The following is a 24,695-nucleotide window of genomic DNA, read 5'->3' as shown; positions in this document are numbered from 1 at the left end:
GCACCTGTGTGCACATGTGTGACGTGCGCATGCGTGTACGTGCCAATTTTTTTTCTCCCCCCACAAATCGGTTTTGGCTTAATCTTCCCGACTACACTGTACATACATTACTTCTACTTTCTATAGGCTGTGTACTTATCATTCCTGCTTTTACTATATGTTAGTGTTATTTTAGGTTTTATGTGTTGTTTGGTATGATTTGGTAGGTTATTTTTTGGGTCCACACTCCAAGCCTTCACTGAAAATGCTCTCCAAGACTTTCTGAGCTACACTGATGACTACATTGGTGCTGCTCCTTGCACCCATGCTGAGTGTGTGAATTTCATCAACTTTACCTCCAATTTCTACCCTGCCATCAAATTCTCTTCATCCATCTGTTTCATCTCTCCCCTTTCTCAATTTCTGTCTTCATCTCTGGAGACAGGCTGTTTAAAACCTTCTAACTCTCAGCTATCTTGATGATACCTCTTCCCACTCTTTCACATGTAAAAATGTTATTCCCTTTTCTCAGTTTCTCCGTCTGTTCTCAGGATGAGACTTGACATTCCAGAACATCTGAGGTGTCATCTTCCTTCAGAGAATGGGTTTCTCTTCCTCTGCCTTTGATGCTGCCCTCACCTGCATCTCCTCCATTTCCTGGACTTACCTCATCTTCCCATTGCTGAAGCAGGAATCGAGTTCCCTTACCCTTGTCACAAGCCTCCACATCCAGCACATCATTCTTCACAATCTCCACCATCTTCAGCAGGATCCTACCAGTAAACACTGTTTTACATAGAGATTGCTCTTTCCATTACTCCCTTGTCAATTCGTCCCTCCCCACTGATCTTGCTCCTGGTTCTTGTCCCTACAAGTGGGATGGGTGCTATAAATGCCCCTTCACCTCCTCCCTCATCACCATTCAGGGCCCCAAACAGTCCTTCCGGGGAGCACTTCACTTGCAGGACTGTCAGGGTCATCTACTATATCCTGTGTTCCCGGTGCAGCCTCTTCTTCATCAGTGAGACCCGACATGGATTGGGGGACCACTTTGTTGAGCACCTCCATTCTGTCCACCACAATAGGTGGGAGTTCCCGGTGGCCACCCATTTTAATTCTAATTCTTGCTCCCATGCCAGCTTGTTGGTCCATGACCTCCTCTGCTGCCACAGTGAGGCCATTCGGGTTGAGGGGGACGGTGCCTTGCATTCTGTCCGGGAGGCCTCCAACCCGACAGCATGCATATCCATTTCTCTATAACTCACGATGATTTCTCTCCCCACCCCTCTTTCCACATTCTGGTTCCCCTCTCACCCCTTCTCTTCTCACCTGCCCATCACCTTCCCCGGGTTCCTCTATTTCTTCCCTTTCTGGTCTGCTGTCTTTTTCTATAAGATTCCTTCTTTAGCCTTTTGCTTCTTCCACCTATCAATTCCCAGTTTCTTTCTTCCTTCCCTCACCTGGGTTTACCTAATACCTATCAGCTTGTATCCTACCCCTACCTCCCTATTCTGGCTTCTTTTCTCTTCCTTGCCAGTCCTGATGAAGGGCCTCAGCCTGAAGCATCAACTGTTCGTTCTTCTCCATAGATGCTTCCTGACCTGCTGAGTTCCTCCAGCATTTGTGTTATACTGCACGCTTGTTATTTTTCACTCCTTCCTGGATAGAAGAGTGGGGCCAGAGGATTGGATTTCTGGTGTTGTACCCTTACTTTACATTTTAACTAACAAATATTCCAGGCTGGTTGGTTTAACCATGGTGGTAGGAAAAATATTGGAATCAGTTCTTAAAGAAACATTAAACCAACATAGACTGCCACTTATTAATGAAAGTTCAAGTCAAGCTAACTTGATGAAACATAACAATGGGGTAAGATAATGATTGTGTAGTTTCTGATAAGTAAGCAAGGCTTTTGCCTAGGTCTGACATGGCAAGCTAGTCAATAACGCAAAAGCCTGTGGGATCCAAAGGAGAGTGTTGGGTTAAGATTTAATTTGTTAGAGAGGAAGAAGGCTTCAGATACTCGGATGATACAAATGGTCTTGTCAGTCAGATAGAAAAGTAACAAATGGAAACTAATCAGAAAAGTGCAAAGTAGTGCTTTTGAAAGTGTAACAAGGGAAGGAATACATTCTAAGTGGCAGGTTATTGTGATGTAGAGTGAATAGGAGACCTTGGAGTGTATATTCACTGATCTGTAATAAGCAGGACAGGTCAATAATATGGTTTAAGAGGCATACATGTTGCTTTTTTATTAACCCGAGGGATAGAATACAAGAGCAGTGAGTTTCTGCTAGAAATGCCTACAACAGTTGATCTCTGCTTGTCTAGACATTGGGTCACCACACTATAGGAGCAACATGAGATAGAAGATCTGAGGATGTTGTCAGGGCTACAAAATTCTAGCTATAAGGAAAGTTTTCTTTGCACAGGGGTCTGAGGAGATTTATTGGAGGTGTATAAATTTGTGAGGCCCTTAAATAGATTAAAGCAGGAAGAACCTATTTCCCTCAACAGAGTGACAAAAGCAATTTGACATGTATGAAAACTAATGGGTAAAATGATTAGAAAGGAGATGAAAATCTTTTCAGCCAGAGATCTGTGAAGCGGTGACCTGCAGCACAATACCTAATGCTGGAAGATGGGATTGGGTTGAGTAACTCTTTATAATTTGGTAAAGGCATAGATTGAACTCCCTTCTGTTATATAAAGTTCTATGTTTCTGCGGCTTTTGTGAATACTGGGAAAGGAAAAGTGTTATGTTTCTGGTACTGGGAAGGAAGGTGGCTGTGAATAACAGTCACGAGAGATGGAGAGGTGAGGAACAAGCATGCTGCTGTTTATTGTGCTGTAAATCATCTATCCCGAATGCCCTCTCATTACGTTCAGTACGTAACTCACAGGGAAACTTGACAGCAACTGGGGTCAAAATGTACGTATCCCTTCCCCCTCATGAAGGTTTCTTTCTCTCTCTCCTCATACACAGACCAGCAGCTGAATTACTAACATTCAACGATCATCAAATTCAACTAACAACTAAAAGCATTTTCTTCTCTAAACTAGAGAAAGCGGGTAGACTGCCTCTGTTGTCAGACATAACCCTGGGGATTATTCTGCCCCATGTGCTGAGAGTCAGTCACTAATCTAGAGATTCAGTCTGGAAGCTGCCTGTTCCTGTGATCTGGGGATGGTGCCAAAGTCATTTTATTTCTTGGTGTATGTACAGTATAGATCTTGGCTTGGGTACTGCATTTCAATAGGGGCACCACAGAAAGCACAGATGATAGGGGAAGCACTGGCTGTCTCACTGGATCTTAATGGAGCTTCTGCGGTCATCTCAGAATCCACTCCCATTTCACAACTGTTTCTGAATTGGTTAGTTTGTGTTGGTTTTCTCAGAAGTGGGTGACAGCTGATCAAAATGCCTTCTTCAGGTGTTGTTACTACTTTTCACTGCGTATGACATAGAACCAGTCTATGCCACCACCGTTGCCGGTATCCATTTTGTTCCAGAGATGTAGTTCTGGGCAAGTATTCTCTCCCCTGCTGTGAAACTTCTGTACTTGACTTTGGTACGTCTCTCTGCTTGACTTTTATGTTAATTTCGCACAATCTGGTTTGTGTTTGGGGGTCTAAGCAGGTCAAGCCAGATTCTGATAAAGGGTCTTGGCCTGAAACATTGATTGTTTACTCTGTTCCATAGATGCTGCCTGGCCTGCTGAGATCCTCCAGCATTTGTGTGTGAAGTCGGGTGCATAGCTGTCTTTTCATTAAGGCAGTGGATGGAGCCATTTTGGTGGTGGCATGAGGTGTATTGCGGTATGTCAGCAAGAAGGTGCTAAGACGCTGGTTAAGGCTTGTTTCTTTGTATGAATCATTCAGCAGGGCCATTTGTGGTTGGATGATATGGTGAAGTCCTGTTTGCTTCTATAAATCCCTTGAACTCTTCAGACAGGAGTTGTGGGCCATTGTCACTTACAGGCTGTTGAGGAAGCCCAAAATGGCTAAAGATGGAATGTAGCTCATAATGTATTTTTCAGATGTAGTGTTGTTCATGATAGCAATCTCAGGTCATTTGCTGTATGCGTTCACTATGATCGTGAACATACTTTGATAGGTCCTGCAGAATCTGTCATGGTTCTTCAGGCCATTCCTATGGATGCAAAGGAGCAAGTCGAGGAATATTTCTCACTTGCTGACAATGGGCACGCTTTGACCTTTTCTTCAATGGTTACATGCAGTCCCGGCCACCAGATGTAGCTGTGTGTGATTTTTTTTCTTCTGCACTATGCTACAGTGTACTGCATGTAGCTCGTCAAGCACTTGCTTTCTAAATGGTGGAGGAATGACAACACGGTAGCCCCATAGTAAACATCCTGCTTGGACTGTGAGCTCCTTCCATTGAGCTTGGTAATCTGTCAGTAGTGTAAATTGTCGAGCAAAGAGGAATTAATGGAATTTCTTAATTCCAAAGATGATTGTGAGTCTTAACACTGTAAATCAGCGAGTTGTTTTATGTCTCCCCTCTCGCTGTGAAAGGGGACACCAATTTTCCCTTTTATTAGGGAGAGAGAGAGAGAGCCTGTGGCATGTTGGTTGTTGGAACGATTAGAATTTGTTGTACTGCAGATCATGGTCTTTATTGTGGGTTTTGCTATTGCTTGCTTAGTTGCTGGAGGGGGTAATGCTTTTTTGTGGAAGGTGGTGGGGGAGGTTTGTTGCTTTGCTGCTTGTGTTTGGGAGGGGGAGTTAGGGGGGCTTTGGAGTTCTAACATTTTAATGGTCGTTCATTCTTTTGGGCACTCTTCTGTTTTCGTGGATGTCTGCAAAGAAAAAGAATTTTGGATGTATATTGTATACGTGTCTCTGATATTAAATAGAAGTATTGAGCTACTGAGTGATTTCTGCTCGATCTGGGCGTAGTGACTTTCTGCCTTGCTGAATGTCCTTGATGCAAAACTGATTGGACTCTCTCCACTTGATGGCATGATGTGTGAGGTAACTGCCCCCACACCATAGGGTGATGCATCGTAGGTCAACTCTATGGGCAATGGCAGGTCGAAGTATGAGTGTGCTTCAGATTGTGACAAAGCTGTTCTGCCCTTTTTTAAAAAAAGCCTTTTTATAGCTGTCTGTTCACTGCCAGTGTTTTTTGATTTGTTTAAATGCTCATGAAGTTGTTTCAGCATACTAGCTAGGTTAGGAGCAAACTTTGCATAGTATGTTCATAGTCCTGAGAAAGATCTTAATTGGCTTGCATTCTGTGGGGATGGAGCCTCCACGATTGCCTTCGTCTTTGGTGCCTTGTGAAGCCCCGAGTGGTTCATCATGTGGCTCAAATATTCAGTTGAAGGTGGAAAGAACTCCCACTTGTTCTTCCTGATGCTTAGCCCATATTCCTTGTGTACTTGTGGAGTAGCATCCAAGTTTTGTAGGTGCTCACACTCATTTCCCCCCCCCCACCCCCAGTAATGTGCAAGTCATCTAAACAGTGTTGCACAAAGTCAACCCGCTCAGGATTTAATCCATTACTCGCTGAAAAAGTGTGGGAGCCGAGGTGATGCAGAGTGGAAACTGCCTATACCTGAGCATTCTAAAATAAGGGGCCTAAAACTGCTCCCAATACCGTAGAAAGCATTCTTCTAGGGTGCATCACAACCTGGTATGGAAGTTGTCCTGTCCAAGACTGAAAGAAGCTGCAGAAGATCGTGAACACGGCGCAGCACATCACACAAACCAATCTTCTGTCCTTGGATTCACTTTACACTACACGTTGTCGGAGCAGTGCTGCCAGGATAATCAAGGACACGACCCACCCAGCCAACAGACTTTTCGTCCTTCTTCCCTCCAGGAGAAGGCTCAGGAGCTTGAAGACTCGTACGGCCAGATTTGGGAACAGCTTCTTTCCAACTGTGATAAGACTGCCAAATGGATCCTGACCCGGATCTGGGCCGTACCCTCCAAATATCCGGACCTGCCTCTTGGATATTTTGCACTACCTTACTTTCCATTTTTCTATTTTTTATTTATGATTTATAACTTAATTTTTTAATATTTACTAATTTGTTAGTATTTTTACTATTTTTAATATTTAATATTTGTAATCCAGGGAGCGGGAAGCACAGAATCAAATATCGCTGTGATGATTGTACGTTCTAGTATCAATTGTTTGGCGATAATAAAGTATAAAGTAAATGAGGCCTCACCAGTGCTTTATAAACTCTAAACATTATATCCTTTTATATTCTAGTTCTCCTGAAATGGATGCTAACATTGCATTTACCTTGCTCAGCACAGACTCAACTTGCAAATTAATCTTTAGGGAATACTGCACAAGTACTCCCAAGTCCCTTTGTGCCTCAGTTTTTTGTCTTTGCCGATTCTACTAACCTGTCTTAAGTCTTCCGGAACCATTCCAGAATCTCGTGATTCTTAGAAACATAGAAGCAGAGAAAACCTACAGCACAATACAGGCCCCTCAGCCCACAATGCTGTCGGCCACCTCTTTCAGAATCTGGTCCGGGTGACTTATCTACCTTCAGACCTTTCAGTTTCCCAAAACCACCTCTCTAGTAATGGTAACTTCACATACTTCATGACCCCTGACACTTGGAACTTTCACCTTAGTGCTAGTCTTCCCCAGTGGAGACTGATGCAAAATACTCAGTTTGTCCACCATTTTGTTGTTCCCCCATCACTACCTCTCCAGCATTGTTTTCCAGTGGTCAGATATCCACTCTCGCCTCTCTTTTACACTTTGTGTATCTGAAGACACTTTTAGTATCCTCTATGGTATTATCGACTAGCTTAGTTTCATATTCCATCTTTACCATAATTACTTTTTTTAGTTGCCTTTTGTTGTTTTTTTAAAAAACTTGCCCAATTCTCTAACTTCCCACTAATTTTTACCCTCTCTTTGGGTTTTATGTTGGCTTTGACTTCTCTTGTTAGTCACGGTTGTGTCATTGTGCCTTTAGAATACTACTTCCTCTTTGGGATTGTATACATCCAGTGCTTTCTGAATTGCTTCCAGAAATTCCAGCCATTGTTGCTCTGCTATCAAACACTTCTCATGTTCTGACCATCTCCTCTCTCAGGCCTCTGTATTTCCCTTTACTCCATTGTAATGCTAATGCATCTGACTTTAGCTTCTCCTTAAATTTCAGGGTGAATTTCATCATATTCTGATCACTTGGCTCTAAGGGTTCTTTTACTTTAAGCTCTCTAATCAATTCTGGTTCATTGCACAACGCCCAGTCCCGAATAGCTGATTTCCCCCTAGTGGGCTCAACCACAAGCTGCACTAAAAAGCCATCTCATAGGCACTCTAGAAACTAGAAACTCCCCTTCCTGGAAACCAGCACAACCTGATTTTCTCAATCTACCTGCATATTGAAGTCCCCCATGACTATTGTAACATTGTTCTTCTGGCTCCATTTTCTATCTCCTGTTGTAATTTGTAGGAGACATCCTTACTACTGTATACAACTCCCATCAGGGTCTTTTTACCCTTGCTATTTTGCCCCCCTTGCCCCATTTTTTTGTTCTCTCCCCTGGGATTCTTCACTCACCACACTTCCTACATCTGTTTTTTTTTTGCTGACCCACATCACACAGTGGTACACTGCCAGTGTTTCACACGGGCTTTCCTTACCAAAGGGAACAAAACAATAAATGTCACATGAGGGCTTGTCACCTCGTCGCCAGTTGTTATGTTTGTAGTACCGGGAAGCCAGGTGGCCGTGAATAGCACACACGAGAGACAGAGAGGTGAAGAACAAATGTGAAGCTGGTTATGGTACTTGTAAGTCATCTACCCAGAATGCCCTCTCACATTATGTTCAGTATGTAACACACAGAGAAGTTTGACAGCAGCCCATAAAGGTCAAAATAAACATAGCAAAAGGGCCTTCGAAGGTTCTTAACATCTTTCAGAAAGAGTTGTACCTTGCATGTTTGTATAAACTTTGGAATGATGAGACCAATCTGATGGACATCGTCCACCTGAGCTTTCAGAAAGGCTTGGACTTGAATTTTATTACACCCCTCACCTTACTCCCACCATAACTTGTTTTTTTTTCTTACAGGATTGTAGTAGTTTTGGATTCCATGATTAAGGTCTTCACATTCACTCACAATCCTCATCAACTACACGTCTTTGAAACTTGCTACAATCCAAAAGGTAAGTTGGTATTTTTCAGAGTACATGGCCAGTATCAGACCTTCACTAGATTCTGTCAGCAAACCTTCAATTCTGTATTCATTTTTGCACCCATAAAACATCTTGTCTGCAATTGGTGTAATTTGGAAAATGTTTAAAGCCTTGATGAGATTACATCTGCAATTGTGTTCTGCCCTTCATATTCCATTAACACCATTGTTGAGTTATGATAGACACAATAGGTACTGCAGATGCTGGAAATTGGAGCAATACACACAATGAGCTGGAGGAGCTCGGCAGGTCAGGCAGCATCTATGAATGGGAATAAAGTCGACGTTTTGGGCTGAGACCCTTCATCAGGACTGGACTAAGTTGAGTTATGAAGAAACATTGTCCTTCTCAAGTTACAGACCACCTCTGACCAATAAATTAATACTCCCTGCATTGAAACAGCACTTAACTGCAGCATTAAGGACATCAAAGCACAATATATATGCTGACTGGGAAAACTTAGTGTTTTGTTGACCATGGCTTAAAAGAACAGCTCCCCCACCCCCCCACCACCATTTTTGGTAAGTGGTGGTTGCTCATGAAGAGGACTTTGCAGGATTAGCTCATTAAAGTGTCCCTTTGTATCCACAATGACAGGTAGTCTTTGATTCCATGGCAGGATATCATGGACCATCAGCAACAACAGATTTGTATTCACCATCAATTGTAATGTACAGCCTTGGCATTTTGCTAATTCTAGCACAGCGGCCCCCAACCACCGGGCTGCGAACTGGTACCGGGCCGCAAAGCATGTGCTACTGGGCTGTGAGGAAATGATATGAGTCAACTGCACCTTTCCTCATTCCCTGTCATGCCCACTGTTGAACTTGAATGCACACGAGGTCATCAGTCGGTCATTAACCTGCAACTACTCGATGAGTGAAAACACAAACGTCACTTGAGAATTTCTTTGGAAGAGATGGTAGGGGACATAAAAGGCCTAACGATGATGATAACGCAGAGACAGCTGAGGCCGAGACTGCAAAAAAAAAGAAAGCATCCTTCAATAGAAAATACGACGAATTGTACATAAAATATGGCTTTATTGCGACTGGTGACTTGCACGCTCCAAGCCCACTGTGTGTGATATGTGGAGACAAGCTGTCTAATGAGGCCCTCAAAACTGCTTCGGAACTTTGAGTCCAAGCACCCTGCACTTCAAGGCAAACCCGTTGAGTTTTTTGAGCAGAAAAAACGTGAGCAAGGGGAACAGAAGCAAGTGCTGAGAGCCACCATCTCCACAAATGCTGCTCTGAGAGCGCGTACTTTTGGGAGAAGCTGCAGCTAACAAGATGGCACAGGTTTCTCTTTCAGCTACCACAGTTATCGACATAGTGGAGGACATCGAAGCACAGCTGTTGGAACGGATTAACGAGTCTGGTTTCACTCCCCGAGTCAGAGGTTGCTCCTGAATGTCACACACAGGGAAATGCTGGCTAGCCAAAAAATGTCACCTGATCTTAACAGCATATTGAGTGACGTTGTTGAAGTTATCATTCACATCAAAGCAAAAGCCCTTAACTTTCGTCTGTTTGAGCAGCTTTGCGAGGAAGTGGATGCAGACCACAAACGCCTTCTCTTACACACTGAAGTCAGGTGGCTATCAAGGGGGAGTGACCTGGCCAGGGTTTTTGAGTTAAGAGAGCAGTTGCAGGGATTTCTTTCAAGAAAAAAGTCACCACTGGCGGCACACTTCAGTGACGAGGAGTGGATAGCAAAACTCGCTTATCTGTGTGACATCTTCAACCTGCTCAATGAACTGAATTTGTCACTTCAGGGGAGAATGACAACTGTCTTCAACTTGGTAGATAAAGTGTCTGCTTTCACAGCCAAACTGGAACTGTGGGGACGGCGAGTGGACAGGGGCATATTTGACATGTTCCCAACATTAGCTGGGAATTTGGGAGGGACTGAGGCTCACAGCTGGTTTACGAACACTTATCTTCGCTGTCGACAGAATAGCGTTATTTCCCAACCGCAAATGACCCAAGATGTGCAAAGCAGTGGGTCCGTGACCCATTTGTGAATGTCCCTGGTGAATCATCCATGTCAGCGCTGGAAGAAGATCAACTCCTCGAGCTTGCAAATGACGGTGGGCTGAAAAGTATGTTTGACATAACATCTCTGCCAGCATTCTGGATCAAAGTCAAGGCTGAATATCCTGAGATAACCATGAAAGCACTGAAAACGTTGCTTCCATTTCTAACATCATATCTCTGTGAAGCGGGATTTTCTGCAATGAATGCAACGGAAACTAAATTGTGGAATAGACTGGACATAAGGAACCCCTTTATGACTTATAATTGACTTATCACTATTCATGCGAGGAAAATATGCGCTGTGTTTAATGTTAAATTCGTTGGATAAACCCTTTTAGAAATGAAATTGAGTGTATTAGCTTATCACCTATATTCCGGTTGTGATTAACACCACCCCTCTCTCCCAGGTCGGCCGATCCGCAAGAATATTGTCAATATTAAACCGGTCTGCGGTGCAAAAAAGGTTGGGGACCCCTGTTCCAGCATAACCATGAAAGGAGGACAATCCTGGTGTATACATAGGGGGAAATGGAACAAATCAAACTAGCTTGATGGGTATCATGGTTGTCATGAATAAGCTGGGTTGAGACCTGTTTTTGTGGTGTATTACTGACTCAAGCACTACTTAATAAAAATGAAGATTGGTCTGGTGGCCTAACAACACAGGATTACAGGCATGCCAAGAAGGTAAAGGCAATGAGGTGATCCTTCAGTCAACAACTTGCTTTGGCATATTCATCTGTGAATGTGGTAGATAATTAACTTAAAGAAGATGGCTTGCTTAAGATGTCCTTTGCTGAGGCCAGTGTGTCACAGAAAAAAAAACACAGAATCAGGGCTCTTTTGCCCACTGTGCAAATCTCTATTAATTCTTTTTCTGACACTTGGTCCATAACCTACTATGCCTCGGTGATTCAAATCTTTGTCTAGATGCTTTCAACACCTCTCGGGCAGTGCATGTCAGATTTAAGTCACCTTATCAGTGGAAAAATTCTTCCTCAGATTCCTATGAAACATTTTGCTACTCGTCTTAAATCCATGTCTTTCGTGACCACTGCCAGATGGAGCATTGAATCGGAAATGCTGAGTGAATGGAAAATTTAAAAAAAACCTACAAATCCTAATAATCTTAAACAAAATGTAATCATTCCAATTCAGGGACAGAGAAACAGAGTTGAATACTTTTCAAAGTTTCAAGGACTTCTCAGACCTTGCCTTGTTTTGATGAATCTTCAACTTGAAACTTTAATTGTTCTCCTTTCCACAGATGCAGGGTGACCTGCTGATGCTTATTTGTTTTGTCCTGAGCTGTCATTAATGACGAGCAGTCGAACTTGAAATCTGCGGTTGCACAGGATGCTATAACCTTATGCCAAAACTTGAATCTTGATGTGCAAGTGGTTCTTTGATCACACAATAAGGACAAAATGTTATTTATTTAGTGATGCAATGTGAAATCGGCCTTTCCAGCGCTTTGAGCCATGCCGCCCAGCAATCCCACAACCTCAATTAACCCCAGCCTAATCACAGGACAATTTGCAATGACCAGTTAACCTACCCAGTGCATCTTTTGGACTGTGGGAAGAAACTGGAGCACCTGGGGTAAAATCCACATATTTCACAGGGAGGATGTACAAAGGCTCCTTACAGAGCAGAACCGGGATTGAATTCCAGAACACCCCTAACTGTAATAGCTTTGTGCTAACTGCTACACTATTGTGGAGCCTTCTTGATGTCAGACTTAACTTTGGTTCAGATGAAACAAGGTTTGCTTTTTAAAAAAAAACCCTGATCTCAAAGCCTTATTAACTTCTATATTGGTGTGTCATTTCTTTTCTTTCAGGGTTATGTGTCCTTTGTCCAAATAGCAACAATTCTCTTCTAGCATTTCCAGGAACCCATACTGGGCATGTGCAAATTGTGGATTTAGCTAGTACTGAAAAGCCTCCAGTTGACATACCAGCACATGAAGGAGCTTTGAGCTGCATTGCTTTAAATCTTCAGGGGACACGCATTGCCACAGCTTCAGAAAAGGTCAGTGTAGACAGATTAATGCAGAAGAAATTTGTTTCCTTTTTGTTGAATATTGTTTTGCTTCGCCAGTTAAATAAGCACCATTATTCAAAATTATTTCCTTGGTGCAGCTACTTTAACAGTTGACGTGTATGTATTTACCATAGTTTTGCTGAAACACAAATGTATCAAATAGTTCATTTGCAGATATTTAATTGAAACATAAGGAATTTATTTTCTATTTGACTGCACTTAAATCTAGCACTATAACTGCATTTTGGTTTATGCTGAACTCCTTTCAAACGTTAGTGAAAATTGCGGTAACTTTCTGGTGCCAATGTTCTCATCTGAACTTGCGGTTTGGGTCATGACTTAATATAAACATTTCCACCTTCTGCCATTGAATGGGCAGTTGTTTGGCCTTCAAAGAAATGGTGTCAGAACAAGGAGGCTGTTAATTTGGAACAGGTCAGGGGAAATTAACTCCTAGCATTCTCTGTTAACAGCAAGCTGCGGATGATGCCCATAATGAAACTAGTTCAGGTAGGTAAGTACGTGAGCTTGACGATTAGCTGTGTTGAATGACAGGATCAACAGGCCATGTAGTCTGTTCCTGCCTTTTTCTTTAAGTGAAAGATGAAGGTTGAGAAGCATGTCGCAAGCTTTCAAGTGAATGCTCTCTTTTATGATCAAAAGAGAAAACTAAACATTCATCTTGGATTATCAGTGAGAAGTAAATACTGTAAGTGCTCAACTGATAAGGTGACAGAACAGTAAATGTAATGGTGTTAGATATTTGACAAAAAATAATTGTTGACCTGTTAAAGGGGGAAATTATTTTTGTGGCAGCTGTGTCATAACAAAAGGGGCATAATGAGACACCTAATTGCTTTACGACTGTAAAAAGGGAAGAGCAACATAATAGAGGAAAAAAGCATGTTTGATTTCACTAGTAAAGTTCAATCTCTTAAGCATTCTAGAACATAAGTAATCATCTACATAATACAAGTTTAAGAATTGACGTTTAAATAACTTGAGAAATGTGGATATATAGTGCTTATAGAAGGTATTCACCCCTTGGGAAGTTTTCATGTTTTATGACATAAAATCAGTGGATTTAATTCGCCTTTTTTTTGACACTGATAAACAGAAAAAGACATTTTTGTGGCAAAGTGAAAACAGATCAATCACAAAGTGATCTAAATTAATTACAAATATAAAACACAAAATAATTGATTGCATAAGTATTCACTTCCTTCAAATCAGTATTTATTATATGCACTTTTGGCAACAATTTTAATTACAGCCCTGAATCCATGTGGATAGGTCTTTACCAGCTTTGCACATCTGGACACTGCAATTTTTCCCCATTCTTTTTTACAAAACTACTTGAGCCCTGTCAGTTTGCATGGGGATCATGAATGAACAGCCTTTTTCAAGTCCAGCCACACATTCTCAGTTGGATTGAGGTCTGGATTCTGACTTGACCACTCCAGGTCATTAACATTGTTGTTTTTAAGCCATTCCTGTGTAGCTTTGGCTTTATGCTTGGGGTCATTGTCTTGCTGGAAAACAAATCTTCTCCCAAGTCGCAGTTCTCTTGCAGACTGCATCAGGTTTCCCTCCAGGATTTCCCTGTATTTTGCTGCATTCATTTTACCATCTACCTTCACAAGCCTTCCAGGGCCTGCTGCAGTGAAGCATCCCCACAGCATAATGTAGCCACCACCATGCTTCAGTTTGGAAGGTGTGTGTTTGATTATGTGTCGTGTTTGACCTAAGCCAAACATAGCATTTAGTCTGATGACCAAAGAGCTCAATTTTGGTTTCATCAGAATATAGAACCTTCTTCCAGCTGACTTCAGAGTCTCCCACGTGCCTTCTGGCAAACTCCAGCTGAGATTTCATGAGGGTTTTTTTTCAACAGTAGCTTTCTCTTTGTCAGTCTCCCATAAAGCCGTGACTGGTGAAGCACCTGGGCAACAGTTGCTATATGTGCAGTCTCTCCCATCTCAACCACTGAAGCTTGCAATTCTGCTGGAATTGTCATGGGTCTTTTGGTGGCCTCTCTCACTAGTCCCTTCTTGCAGAGTTATTTTTTGAGGACGGCCTGCTGTAGGCAGATTTACAGCTGTGCCATATTCTTTCCATTTGATGATTGACTTAACTGTACTCTAAGGGATGTTCAATGACTTAGAAATTTTATTGTATCCATCTCCCCCTTGTGCTTTTCAACAAGCTTTTCGCGGAGTTGCTTGGAGTGTTCTTTTATCTTCAGGGTGTAGTTTTTTGCCAGGATACTGACTCACCAACAGTTGGACCTTCCAGATACAGGTGTATTTTTACTACAGTCAATTCAAACACTTTGACTGCACACAGTGATCCCCATTTAACTAATTGTGTTACTTCTAAAATGAACTGGCTGAACCAGTGATGTTTTGGTGTGTCACAAAAAGGGGGTGAGTACTTATGCAAACAATTATTTTGCGCTGTATATTTGTAATTAATTTAGATCACTTTGTAGTGATATGTTTTCGCTTTGACACAAAAGAGTTTCTGTTGATCAGTGTCAAAAAAAGCCAAGTTAAACCCACTGTGTTTCAATGTTGTAAAACAATAAAACATGAAAACTGTCAAGGGAGGGTGAATACTTTCTGAGAGGCGGGACTGCGCAGGCGTGTGACGTCGGGCAGTGCAGCGCGGCAGATTTAAAAGGAACAGAGCCTCAGAGAGCGGGCAGCGTAGTTTGCGGGCAGCGGAGTGAGCCGGGAGCAGAGTGAAGACTTAAAGGGCTTCGGCTCACCGGGCTTAGGCAGAAACGGGCGAGGCGAGGAAGGTTTGACATTCATTTTCTGTTGCTATTTGAGGAGAGGGGCATTATGACTGTGAGGGCAGTTTGCTGTTCTCGGTGTCGGATGTGGGAGGCCCTGGAGTCTCCAAGCCTCCCGGACGTCTACATCTGCGCCAAGTGCATCGAGATGCAGCTCCTAAGGGACCGTGTTACGGAACTGGAGCTGCAGCTCGATGACCTTCATCTGGTCAGGGAGAGCGAGGAGGTGATAGAGAGGAGTGGAAGGCAGGTGGTCACGCCGGGGCCACGGGAGGCAGACAAGTGGGTCACGGTTAGGAGGGGGAAGGGGAAAAGGCAGGTGATGGGGAGTACCCCGGCGGCTGTGCCCCTTAACAACAGGTACTCCTGTTTGAGTACTGTTGGGGGGGACAGCTTACCCGGGGGAAGCGACAGTGGCCCTGCCTCCGGCACAGAGTCTGGCCCTGTAGCTCAGAAGGGTAGGGAAAGGAAGAGGAGGGCAGTTGTGATAGGGGACTCGATAGTAAGGGGGTCAGATAGGCGATTCTGTGGACGCAGTCCAGAGACTCGGATGGTAGTTTGCCTCCCTGGTGCCAGGGTCCGGGATATTTCTGATCGTGTCCAAGATATCCTGAAGTGGGAGGGTGAAGAGCCAGAGGTCCTGGTACATATAGGTACCAATGACATAGGTAGGAAAAGGGATGAGGTCCTGAAAGAAGAATATAGGGAGCTAGGAAGGGAGTTGAGAAAAAGGACCGCAAAGGTAGTAATCTCGGGATTACTGCCTGTGCCACGTGACAGTGAGAGTAGGAATGCGATGAGGTGGAGGATAAATGCGTGGCTGAGGGATTGGAGCAGGGGGCAGGGATTCAAGTTTTTGGATCATTGGGACCTCTTTTGGCGCAGGTGTGACCTGTACAAAAAGGACGGGTTACACTTAAATCCTAGGGGGACCAATATCCTGGCAGGGAGATTAGCGGGGGCTACTGAGGTGACTTTAAACTAGAATGGTTGGGGGGTGGGAATCAAATTAAAGCGGCTAGGTGTGAGGAGGTTAGTTCACAACAGAGGGATGGGAACCAGTGCAGAGAGACAGAGGGGTGTAAAGTGAGCGTAGAAGCAAAAAGTACAAAGGGGAAAAGTAAAAGTGGCAGGCCGACAAATCCAGGGCAAGCATTAAAAAGGGCTAAGAGAGTTGTAAAAGAGCGCCTGAAGGCTTTATGTGTCAATGCAAGGAGCATTCGTAATAAGGTGGATGAATTGAAAGTGCAGATTGTTATTAATGATTATGATATAGTTGGGATCACAGAGACATGGCTCCAGGGTGACCAGGGATGGGAGCTCAACGTTCAGGGATATTCAATATTCAGGAGGGATAGACATGAAGGAAGGGGAGGTGGGGTGGCGTTGCTGGTTAAAAAAGAGATTAACGCAATAGAAAGGAAGGACATAAGCCGGGAAGATGTGGAATCGATATGGGTAGAGCTGCGTAACACTAAGGGGCAGAAGACGCTGGTGGGAGTTGTGTACAGGCCACCTAACAGTAGTAGTGAGGTCGGAGATGGTATTAAACAGGAAATTAGAAATGTGTGCAATAAAGGAACAGCAGTTATAATGGGTGACTTCAATCTACATGTAGACTGGGTGAACCAAATTGGTAAAGGTGCTGAGGAAGGGGATTTCTTGGAATGTATGCGGGATGGTTTTTTGAACCAACATGTCGAGGAACCGACTAGAGAGCAGGCTATTCTGGACTGGGTTTTGAGCAATGAGGAAGGGTTAATTAGCGATCTTGTTGTGAGAGGCCCCTTGGGTAAGAGTGACCATAATATGGTGGAATTCTTCATTAACATGGAGAGTGACGTAGTTAATTCAGAAACAAAGGTTCTGAACTTAAAGAGGGGTAACTTTGAAGGTATGAGACGTGAATTAGCTAAGATAGACTGGCAAATGACACTTCAAGGATTGACGGTGGATATGCAATGGCAGGCATTTAAAGGTTGCATGGATGAACTACAACAATTGTTCATCCCAGTTTGGCAAAAGAATAAATCAAGGAAGGTAGTGCACCCGTGGCTGACAAGAGAAATTAGGGATAGTATCAATTCCAAAGAAGTAGCATACAAATTAGCCAGAGAAAGTGGCTCACCTGAGGACTGGGAGAAATTCAGAGTTCAGCAGAGGAGGACAAAGGGCTTAATTAGGAAGGGGAAAAAAGATTATGAGAGAAAACTGGCAGAGAACATAAAAACGGACTGTAAAAGCTTTTATAGATATGTAAAAAGGAAAAGACTGATAAAGACAAATGTAGGTCCCCTGCAAACAGAAACAGGTGAATTGATTATGGGGAGCAAGGACATGGCAGACCAATTGAATAATTACTTTGGTTCTGTCTTCACTAAGGAGGACATAAATAATCTTCCAGAAATAGTAAGGGACAGAGGGTCCAGTGATATGGAGGAACTGAGCGAAATACATGTTAGTAGGGAAGTGGTGTTAGGTAAATTGAAGGGATTGAAGGCAGATAAATCCCCGGGGCCAGATGGTCTGCATCCCAGAGTGCTTAAGGAAGTGGCCCAAGAAATAGTGGATGCATTAGTGATAATTTTTCAAAACTCGTTAGATTCTGGACTAGTTCCTGAGGATTGGAGGGTGGCTAATGTAACCCCACTTTTTAAAAAAGGAGGGAGAGAGAAACCGGGGAATTATAGGCCGGTTAGCCTAACGTCGGTGGTGGGGAAACTGCTGGAGTCAGTTATCAAGGATGTGATAACAGCACATTTGGAAAGCGGTGAAATGATCGGACAAAGTCAGCATGGATTTGTGAAAGGAAAATCATGTCTGACGAATCTCATAGAATTTTTTGAGGATGTAACTAGTAGAGTGGATAGGGGAGAACCAGTGGATGTGGTATATTTGGATTTTCAAAAGGCTTTTGACAAGGTCCCACACAGGAGATTAGTGTGCAAACTTAAAGCACACGGTATTGGGGGTAAGGTATTGGTGTGGGTGGAGAATTGGTTAGCAGACAGGAAGCAAAGAGTGGGAATAAACGGGACCTTTTCAGAATGGCAGGCGGTGACTAGTGGGGTACCGCAAGGCTCAGTGCTGGGACCCCAGTTGTTTACAATATATATTAATGACTTGGATGAGGGAATTAAATGCAGCATCTCCAAGTTTGCGGATGACACAAAGCTGGGTGGCAGTGTTAGCAGTGAGGAGGATGCTAAGAGGATGCAGGGTGACTTGGATAGGTTGGGTGAGTGGGCAAACTCATGGCAGATGCAATTTAATGTGGATAAATGTGAAGTTATCCACTTTGGTGGCAAAAATAGGAAAACAGATTATTATCTGAATGGTGGCCGATTAGGAAAAGGGGAGGTGCAACGAGACCTGGGTGTCATTATACACCAGTCATTGAAAGTGGGCATGCAGGTACAGCAGGCGGTGAAAAAGGCGAACGGTATGCTGGCATTTATAGCGAGAGGATTTGAGTACAGGAGCAGGGAGGTACTACTGCAGTTGTACAAGGCCTTGGTGAGACCACACCTGGAGTATTGTGTGCAGTTTTGGTCCCCTAATCTGAGGAAAGACATCTTTGCCATAGAGGGAGTACAAAGAAGGTTCACCAGATTGATTCCTGGGATGGCAGGTCTTTCATAGGAAGAAAGACTGGATGAACTGGGCTTGTACTCGTTGGAATTTAGAAGATTGAGGGGGGATCTGATTGAAACGTATAAGATCCTAAAGGGATTGGACAGGCTAGATGCGGGAAGATTGTTCCCGATGTTGGGGAGGTCTAGAACGAGGGGTCACAGTTTGAGGATAGAGGGGAAGCCTTTTAGGACCGAGGTTAGGAAAAACTTCTTCACACAGAGAGTGGTGAATCTGTGGAATTCTCTGCCACAGCAAACTGTTGAGGCCAGTTCATTAGTTATGTTTAAAAGGAAGTTAGATATGGCCCTTGTGGCTACAGGGGTCAGGGGGTATGGAGGGAAGGCTGGGTTCTGAGTTGGATGATCAACCATGATCATAATAAATGGCGGTGCAGGCTCGAAGGGCCGAATGGCCTACTCCTGCACCTATTTTCTATGTTTCTATGTTTTTATAGGCACTGTATTTAATAGGAGTAATATTGCCTACTATTTTCAATTGAGTAGCAATTAACTGGTAAGAGTGACTTGAACTTTTTAAAAACTAAAGCCAGTTGTAGAAAATGAATTAAATCTGTGCTTATCTATTTTATAAATGATACCATTGAATACATGTGTAGTTTAAAACAAAATGCTATTGTCACAGGGAACCTTGATTCGAGTTTTTGACACTACGACAGGACAGCTCATCCAAGAGTTGAGAAGGGGGTCACAAGCAGCAAACATTTATTGGTACGTACAAAACTCTGCTGCTTGCACTAATATCTTTCAGCATTGGTTATTGTATTTGCTTCTGTGTGTTAAGAATGTAGTTTATTTGTGAGCTGCAAAGTTATTCTATTTCGATAGAATTCCTGGTGGTTACTCAACAGAACAAAAACAATCTGTGTGATTCTTTTCCAATACTATTGTTGAAAGTGTTACTGAACGATGAATCATTGACATAAGCACACAGACCGGAAGCATTTGGAATGTTTTTATTTCTCAATTAGATTCTGAAATCCAATTATTATAATGACTCGCGCTTCCAATGTTCCATCCTGTCGACTATGTCCTCTTGACGCGGAGCCCTACTGAATTTTTTCCTCAATCTAAAATGACAAAAAAAATCAGTTCATTATAAAATCTTTATGTAGTTCTAAAGCACTCTACGTGTTATAGGTGCTGCTCATAGCAAGAGATATTAGGAAATACAATACTATGCAAAGGCGTGATTTGATTCCAAACAGTTGATTTATTGCATGTCATTACAGAATGTCTTTCTGGTGCTTCCCACTCCCTCCCCTCTTCCCCCTTTTCCCAACCATGATTCCCTCTCCTTCCCTCTTTCTCTTCTCCCCCCCCCAACTCTGTTCACAATAGAGACCCATATCAGAATCATGTTTATAATCACTCACACTTATCAGGAAAGTTGTTTATTTTGTGATAGCAGGACAGTGCAATAGTTAAAAATACTGTGCAAAAGTTTTAGGCACCTTAGCTATATAAATGTGCCTAAGACTTTTGCACAGTACTGTAAACTCTTGATTTTCAACTGACAGTGCAAGATGATTCTTAGGAACAAGATGCATTTATGTCTAAATGCTCTGTTAATGTAAGGAAATGAGGCAGTCAATTTGAGAAAAGCAAGTTCCAGGAAACCAGTAACAGCTTGAATTTCCAGCATCTGCAGAATTCCTGTTGTCCATGCAACCAGTGTTTGCATTGAGGAATAAATATTGGTTGGGAGTCTTGATGGAACAAAGGCAGAAGCTTTGGTGGTTTTGATTAAAAAGTAGTCAATTTCACACTGATTGAGCCTGACATCAAGCATATTTGGAACCTGGTGCAAACATACAGCATTTTGTTTCTATTAAAGGATGACATTGTAGACACATCTAGTTGTAAGATGTTAAGATCTTTTTAGTATTATAATTTAATTATTGCTGATCTAGGTAGTTCCTTGTAATTTCCTATAACCCAGTAGGGAAATGTTCATGTAAGACTAATTTTTAAAGAGTTTCCTCTAAATCATCATGTTTTTAGACGTGGCCTTCAGGCAATTGTTAATTCTTTTATTTTACCATTTCATACTACATGTTGAAACTATTCTCCATAAGGGCCACATCTGAAATTCTTTGCATTTCTTAATTATTTTGAAGGAAACCTCAAATGTATAGTGTATTGTATTCAGGAATGTTGTCTCACATTGCATTTGATCAGAACTTGTAATATATTGGATATTGCACACTTTTTTTGTTAAATATAACCAATTGCTTTAAATTTAAACTTTATTTTCTTGCATATATTTGAGCAACAACAGTATTTAATATATAACAGAACGGTAACTCTTTGTTCCACTTGACTAAACAGAATGCTGATTGTTTGGCATCTGTCTTGCTGGGTTACCAGGAAGGACTAGTATAATAATTCCTTAAGAAAAGTGAATCAGAACTGTATGGTAGAATAGTATCTGGTAGAAAGGAAAATCTAACAGTCCAGCGGCACAAATCCTGAACATCCTGAGGTTTTACTGTATATTGTTGCAACATTCACAAATGAGAAAATCTAGATGCTGGAAATCCAAGCAACGCGTACACAAAATGCTGGAGGGACTCAGCAGGCCAGGCAGCATCCATAGGGGTGGGAATGTACAGTGCTTGTACAGTATTTTGTGATTGTTGCAACATTAATGGTTTAATATGACAAATGTTTAGAAGCTGCAGAGGGCAACATAAAATGATTTGCTATTATTTTATAAAGCTTAAGTGTCCTTTTAAAAATGCAATGTAGATGAAGTTTCTGGCTGTACCATTTAATGTAGCTGTACAATATTTTTCAATTTGTAGAATCAAAATCATATGACTAGTACCTTCTAACAATTACAGAGTAGTCATTTGGATTATGATCCAAATTGTGTCCATTTAAACTGGGACAACATTTCTTTCATATCCTCTTTCCTCCAAAGCAGCGGAAGCGTAGTCATTGAATACTTTAAAGCGGGTAAATACTTAACGATGAAAGGGGACAAAGGTTACTGTGGGTAAATATAAATGTGGAGTCGAGGTTACAGTCAGATTTTATTAAATGCTGGTGTAGGCTGAAGAGGCTCATTCTTTGTATGTTAGTGCCTACCATGTAAGTAGGACTGGAATTATTCCACTTCCCTCTGGTGCTTTGCGCCTCCCCCTCCATGCTTGCTGTTCAATACCAAAATTACAATTTTGCTGCTTACAAACTATATAAAGACTTTGGGTGAGGAGATTGGGGGGGAAAACTGATGCATTTTGTCCATGCTTCTTTCAATAATGAGCATTTTGTCTTGCAGCATTAATTTTAATCAAGATGCTTCTTTAATCTGTGTATCAAGTGATCACGGGACTGTTCATATTTTTGCTGCGGAGGATCCCAAAAGAAACAAACAATCTAGGTAAATTAGATAAGATTTTAAAATGCTTGATTTGTGTTAATTATGAAATACCTTCTATACCAATTTGTATAGCATGATCTACCAGTTTGGTTTTACTGGGGAAACTATTGTGAATTATGATTTTAGAATTGCAAGTGACCATGTTGCCCAATTTGGAATACTGTATTCAATTTGCTCAAAGCAATTTGACTAGTAATATTGGAATAGAAACTGCTTTTAATCTTCTATACAGTAAGATAATACGAACTTTCTCATCATTTGCTGACTTCATATTTCATGATATATTACCATAATAACCAATGATCTGTTTTGATATTTTCAATTTATTCATTGAGTTTCTTTATTTCACATACTCATTTAATGGCTTCTATAATCACTTAAAATATATTTTTATTCTTTTGAATTGTGAAAGTTGGGTTGACTAAATCAAAGTTTTAAGTAATGTACTCTTATTCTAACTGGAATTGGTTTGTTATTGTCACATGTACGGAGGTACAGTGGCCAGCCCTTGCCTTGCTGACCTTGCGTTCGCAAGTGACTTGAAGGTTCAGGCGCATTGGAAGCTGTTGGGGTGGATGGTGACATACCAGTCTCTCTCATTTAACCCTAATACATCATTCTGATTAGCTTGCTCCATACTCCTTTTAAGGATAAATTTGACGTTTGCTGCCAAAAATATTGACTGGAAAAAAGCATTCTGAACTAAGACTAAACATTACTTTTTTTACTTGACAATTACAGTTCTGAGGGATTCATTTTGGATCCTGTTTGTTAGAGAACTTAAATTGAAAGTTGTGCATTTTGCAAATTCTGAATCTGAATAACTTTTGAGATGGTGCCTTAAATTATAATAGTCATTTAAAAAAAAAAGCGCTACTAATTTCTTCCTTCATTCTTCTCTTTCTACACCCCACCCACTCCCTGTATTTGCAGTTTGGCATCAGCAAGTTTCCTTCCAAAGTACTTCAGTTCTAAGTGGAGCTTTTCCAAGTTTCAGGTTCCTTCTGGGTCACCTTGTATCTGTGCCTTCGGTGCTGAGACAAATGCTGTTGTAGGTAAGCTTCATTTTCCTCTAGTCACAGCCTGTAGATATTGAAATGCATATGTAGAGAATTGTATATACAGGTACATGGATTATGCATAGCACATTTGGATTATTATATGCAGTCTTTTGTCTCTTTATGTAGCGATGCTAATATATTGAAAGCAGGTCAGAGACCATTTACTAAACTAATATCTGGAATGGCCAGGTTGTTTTAAATAAGGTTGGACAGGCTTCCTTGTTCAGAAGAATGGGAAAACACTTGATTGAATTATTATTTAAGGATCATGGCGTGTGTGTTGAGAGGGTATTTCCAATTTAGGAGACTCTGGAACTTTGAAGCAGGCTTAAAAAAAATTACTCATTTTGGAGTCAAATGGCTAATGGAACAGAACAGTACAAGCTTTTTGACCCACAATGTTGTGGCAATCTTTTAAGCTACTTAAAGATAAATCTAACCCTTCCCTCCCACATAGCCTCTATTGTTTCCAAGGATGGTAGATGTGGACTATTGAGTATTTTCAAGGTTGAGGTAGGCAAGCTTTTAACAAGTGAATCAGATCTACATTAAATGTAGACTTGGGTGCAGTGTGGCTGCTGACTGTTCCTGGTTGTGAATGAATGTGTTAATGGGATTCTTCCAGTTCTTATTTTCCATTTATCGATCAGTTTGTGCTGGTGGTCATTGCCAAATGAAATCATGCCCATTATAGAATTGGCTCCAGCTCTGTTCACCTCGGTTTTGTTATCTACCCCAAAATTCTTTATCTACTTAAGGCCCAAGCTATGTGCTCCATGTTCTTCCTGCTATCTCAATAAATTATCTTCAAGTATTCATGCATTCAATGTCACTTAATTTCTCTGCATTCTGCCAAGAATGCCTTGCTTATCTTCATAACTCAAGATCTGAAACTTCATTAACATTAATTCTTAAAATATTATGTTCACATTATAGCTTTCTGGTGCAGTCACTGCCTTATTATCTTGTTTAGACTAGCACAGGACTTGAACAGGACACAACCATGCACACTGAGGATTATCATATAATTCCCTGTTTTTGTCTGCATAGCAGCAGCTATTCTGTGGCTAACATGAGGAAAAATTCTTTAAGTGATATGTAGCCTAAAGATCATGACACAAGTTGTAGTTGAGAGCTTAAGCTGAAACCCCATTGTGTTGGTTCAGTGCATGATTCTGGTTGTACACCACTACAGCATTGTATAGCACACTAAAAAGGCAAATCCAACCTTGAGGTAAATTCCTTTTATTGAAATCCCTCTACCCCACTGTGTTGAGTGCATCAATAAAGCATAAGTAGATCTGGATAACCACTCTACATGGAGGATCTGAGATTGAAAATTTTGGTTTTGAACAGAAGAAATCTTTATTCTTTCCAAAAGGGTTTAGTTTCAGGAAAATACTAGACATCTACGTTGTATTGAGGCATAACCTACATGGCATTAATTCACGAACAAGAGAAAATCTGCAGATGCTGGAAATCCAAGCAACACACACAATATGCTGGAGGAACTCAGCATC

At 41.7% G+C, this 24,695-nt stretch overlaps 1 protein-coding gene across 5 annotated transcripts in view; it reads left to right on the top strand.

Moving 5' to 3' along the window:
• Positions 1 to 24,695, top strand: part of wdr45b (WD repeat domain 45B) — a 71,499-nt gene that overhangs the window by 13,876 nt on the left and 32,928 nt on the right. For 3 of the 5 annotated variants that reach the window (XM_063074271.1, XM_063074267.1, XM_063074268.1), the window contains exons 5-9: positions 8,067 to 8,161; positions 12,074 to 12,264; positions 19,352 to 19,437; positions 22,013 to 22,114; positions 23,048 to 23,169. In XM_063074271.1, the coding sequence (XP_062930341.1) occupies positions 8,067 to 8,161; positions 12,074 to 12,264; positions 19,352 to 19,437; positions 22,013 to 22,114; positions 23,048 to 23,169 (596 nt within the window). The remainder of the gene's footprint in view (positions 1 to 8,066; positions 8,162 to 12,073; positions 12,265 to 19,351; positions 19,438 to 22,012; positions 22,115 to 23,047; positions 23,170 to 24,695) is intronic. The other 2 variants (XM_063074270.1, XM_063074269.1) reach the window with 1 other exon arrangement.

The sequence above is a fragment of the Mobula hypostoma genome, chromosome 22 (genome assembly GCF_963921235.1).
Source record: "Mobula hypostoma chromosome 22, sMobHyp1.1, whole genome shotgun sequence".
NCBI lineage: Eukaryota > Metazoa > Chordata > Chondrichthyes > Myliobatiformes > Myliobatidae > Mobula > Mobula hypostoma.
Note: the sequence above shows the minus strand (reverse complement) of the source record. Positions and strands in the feature narration are given on the sequence as shown.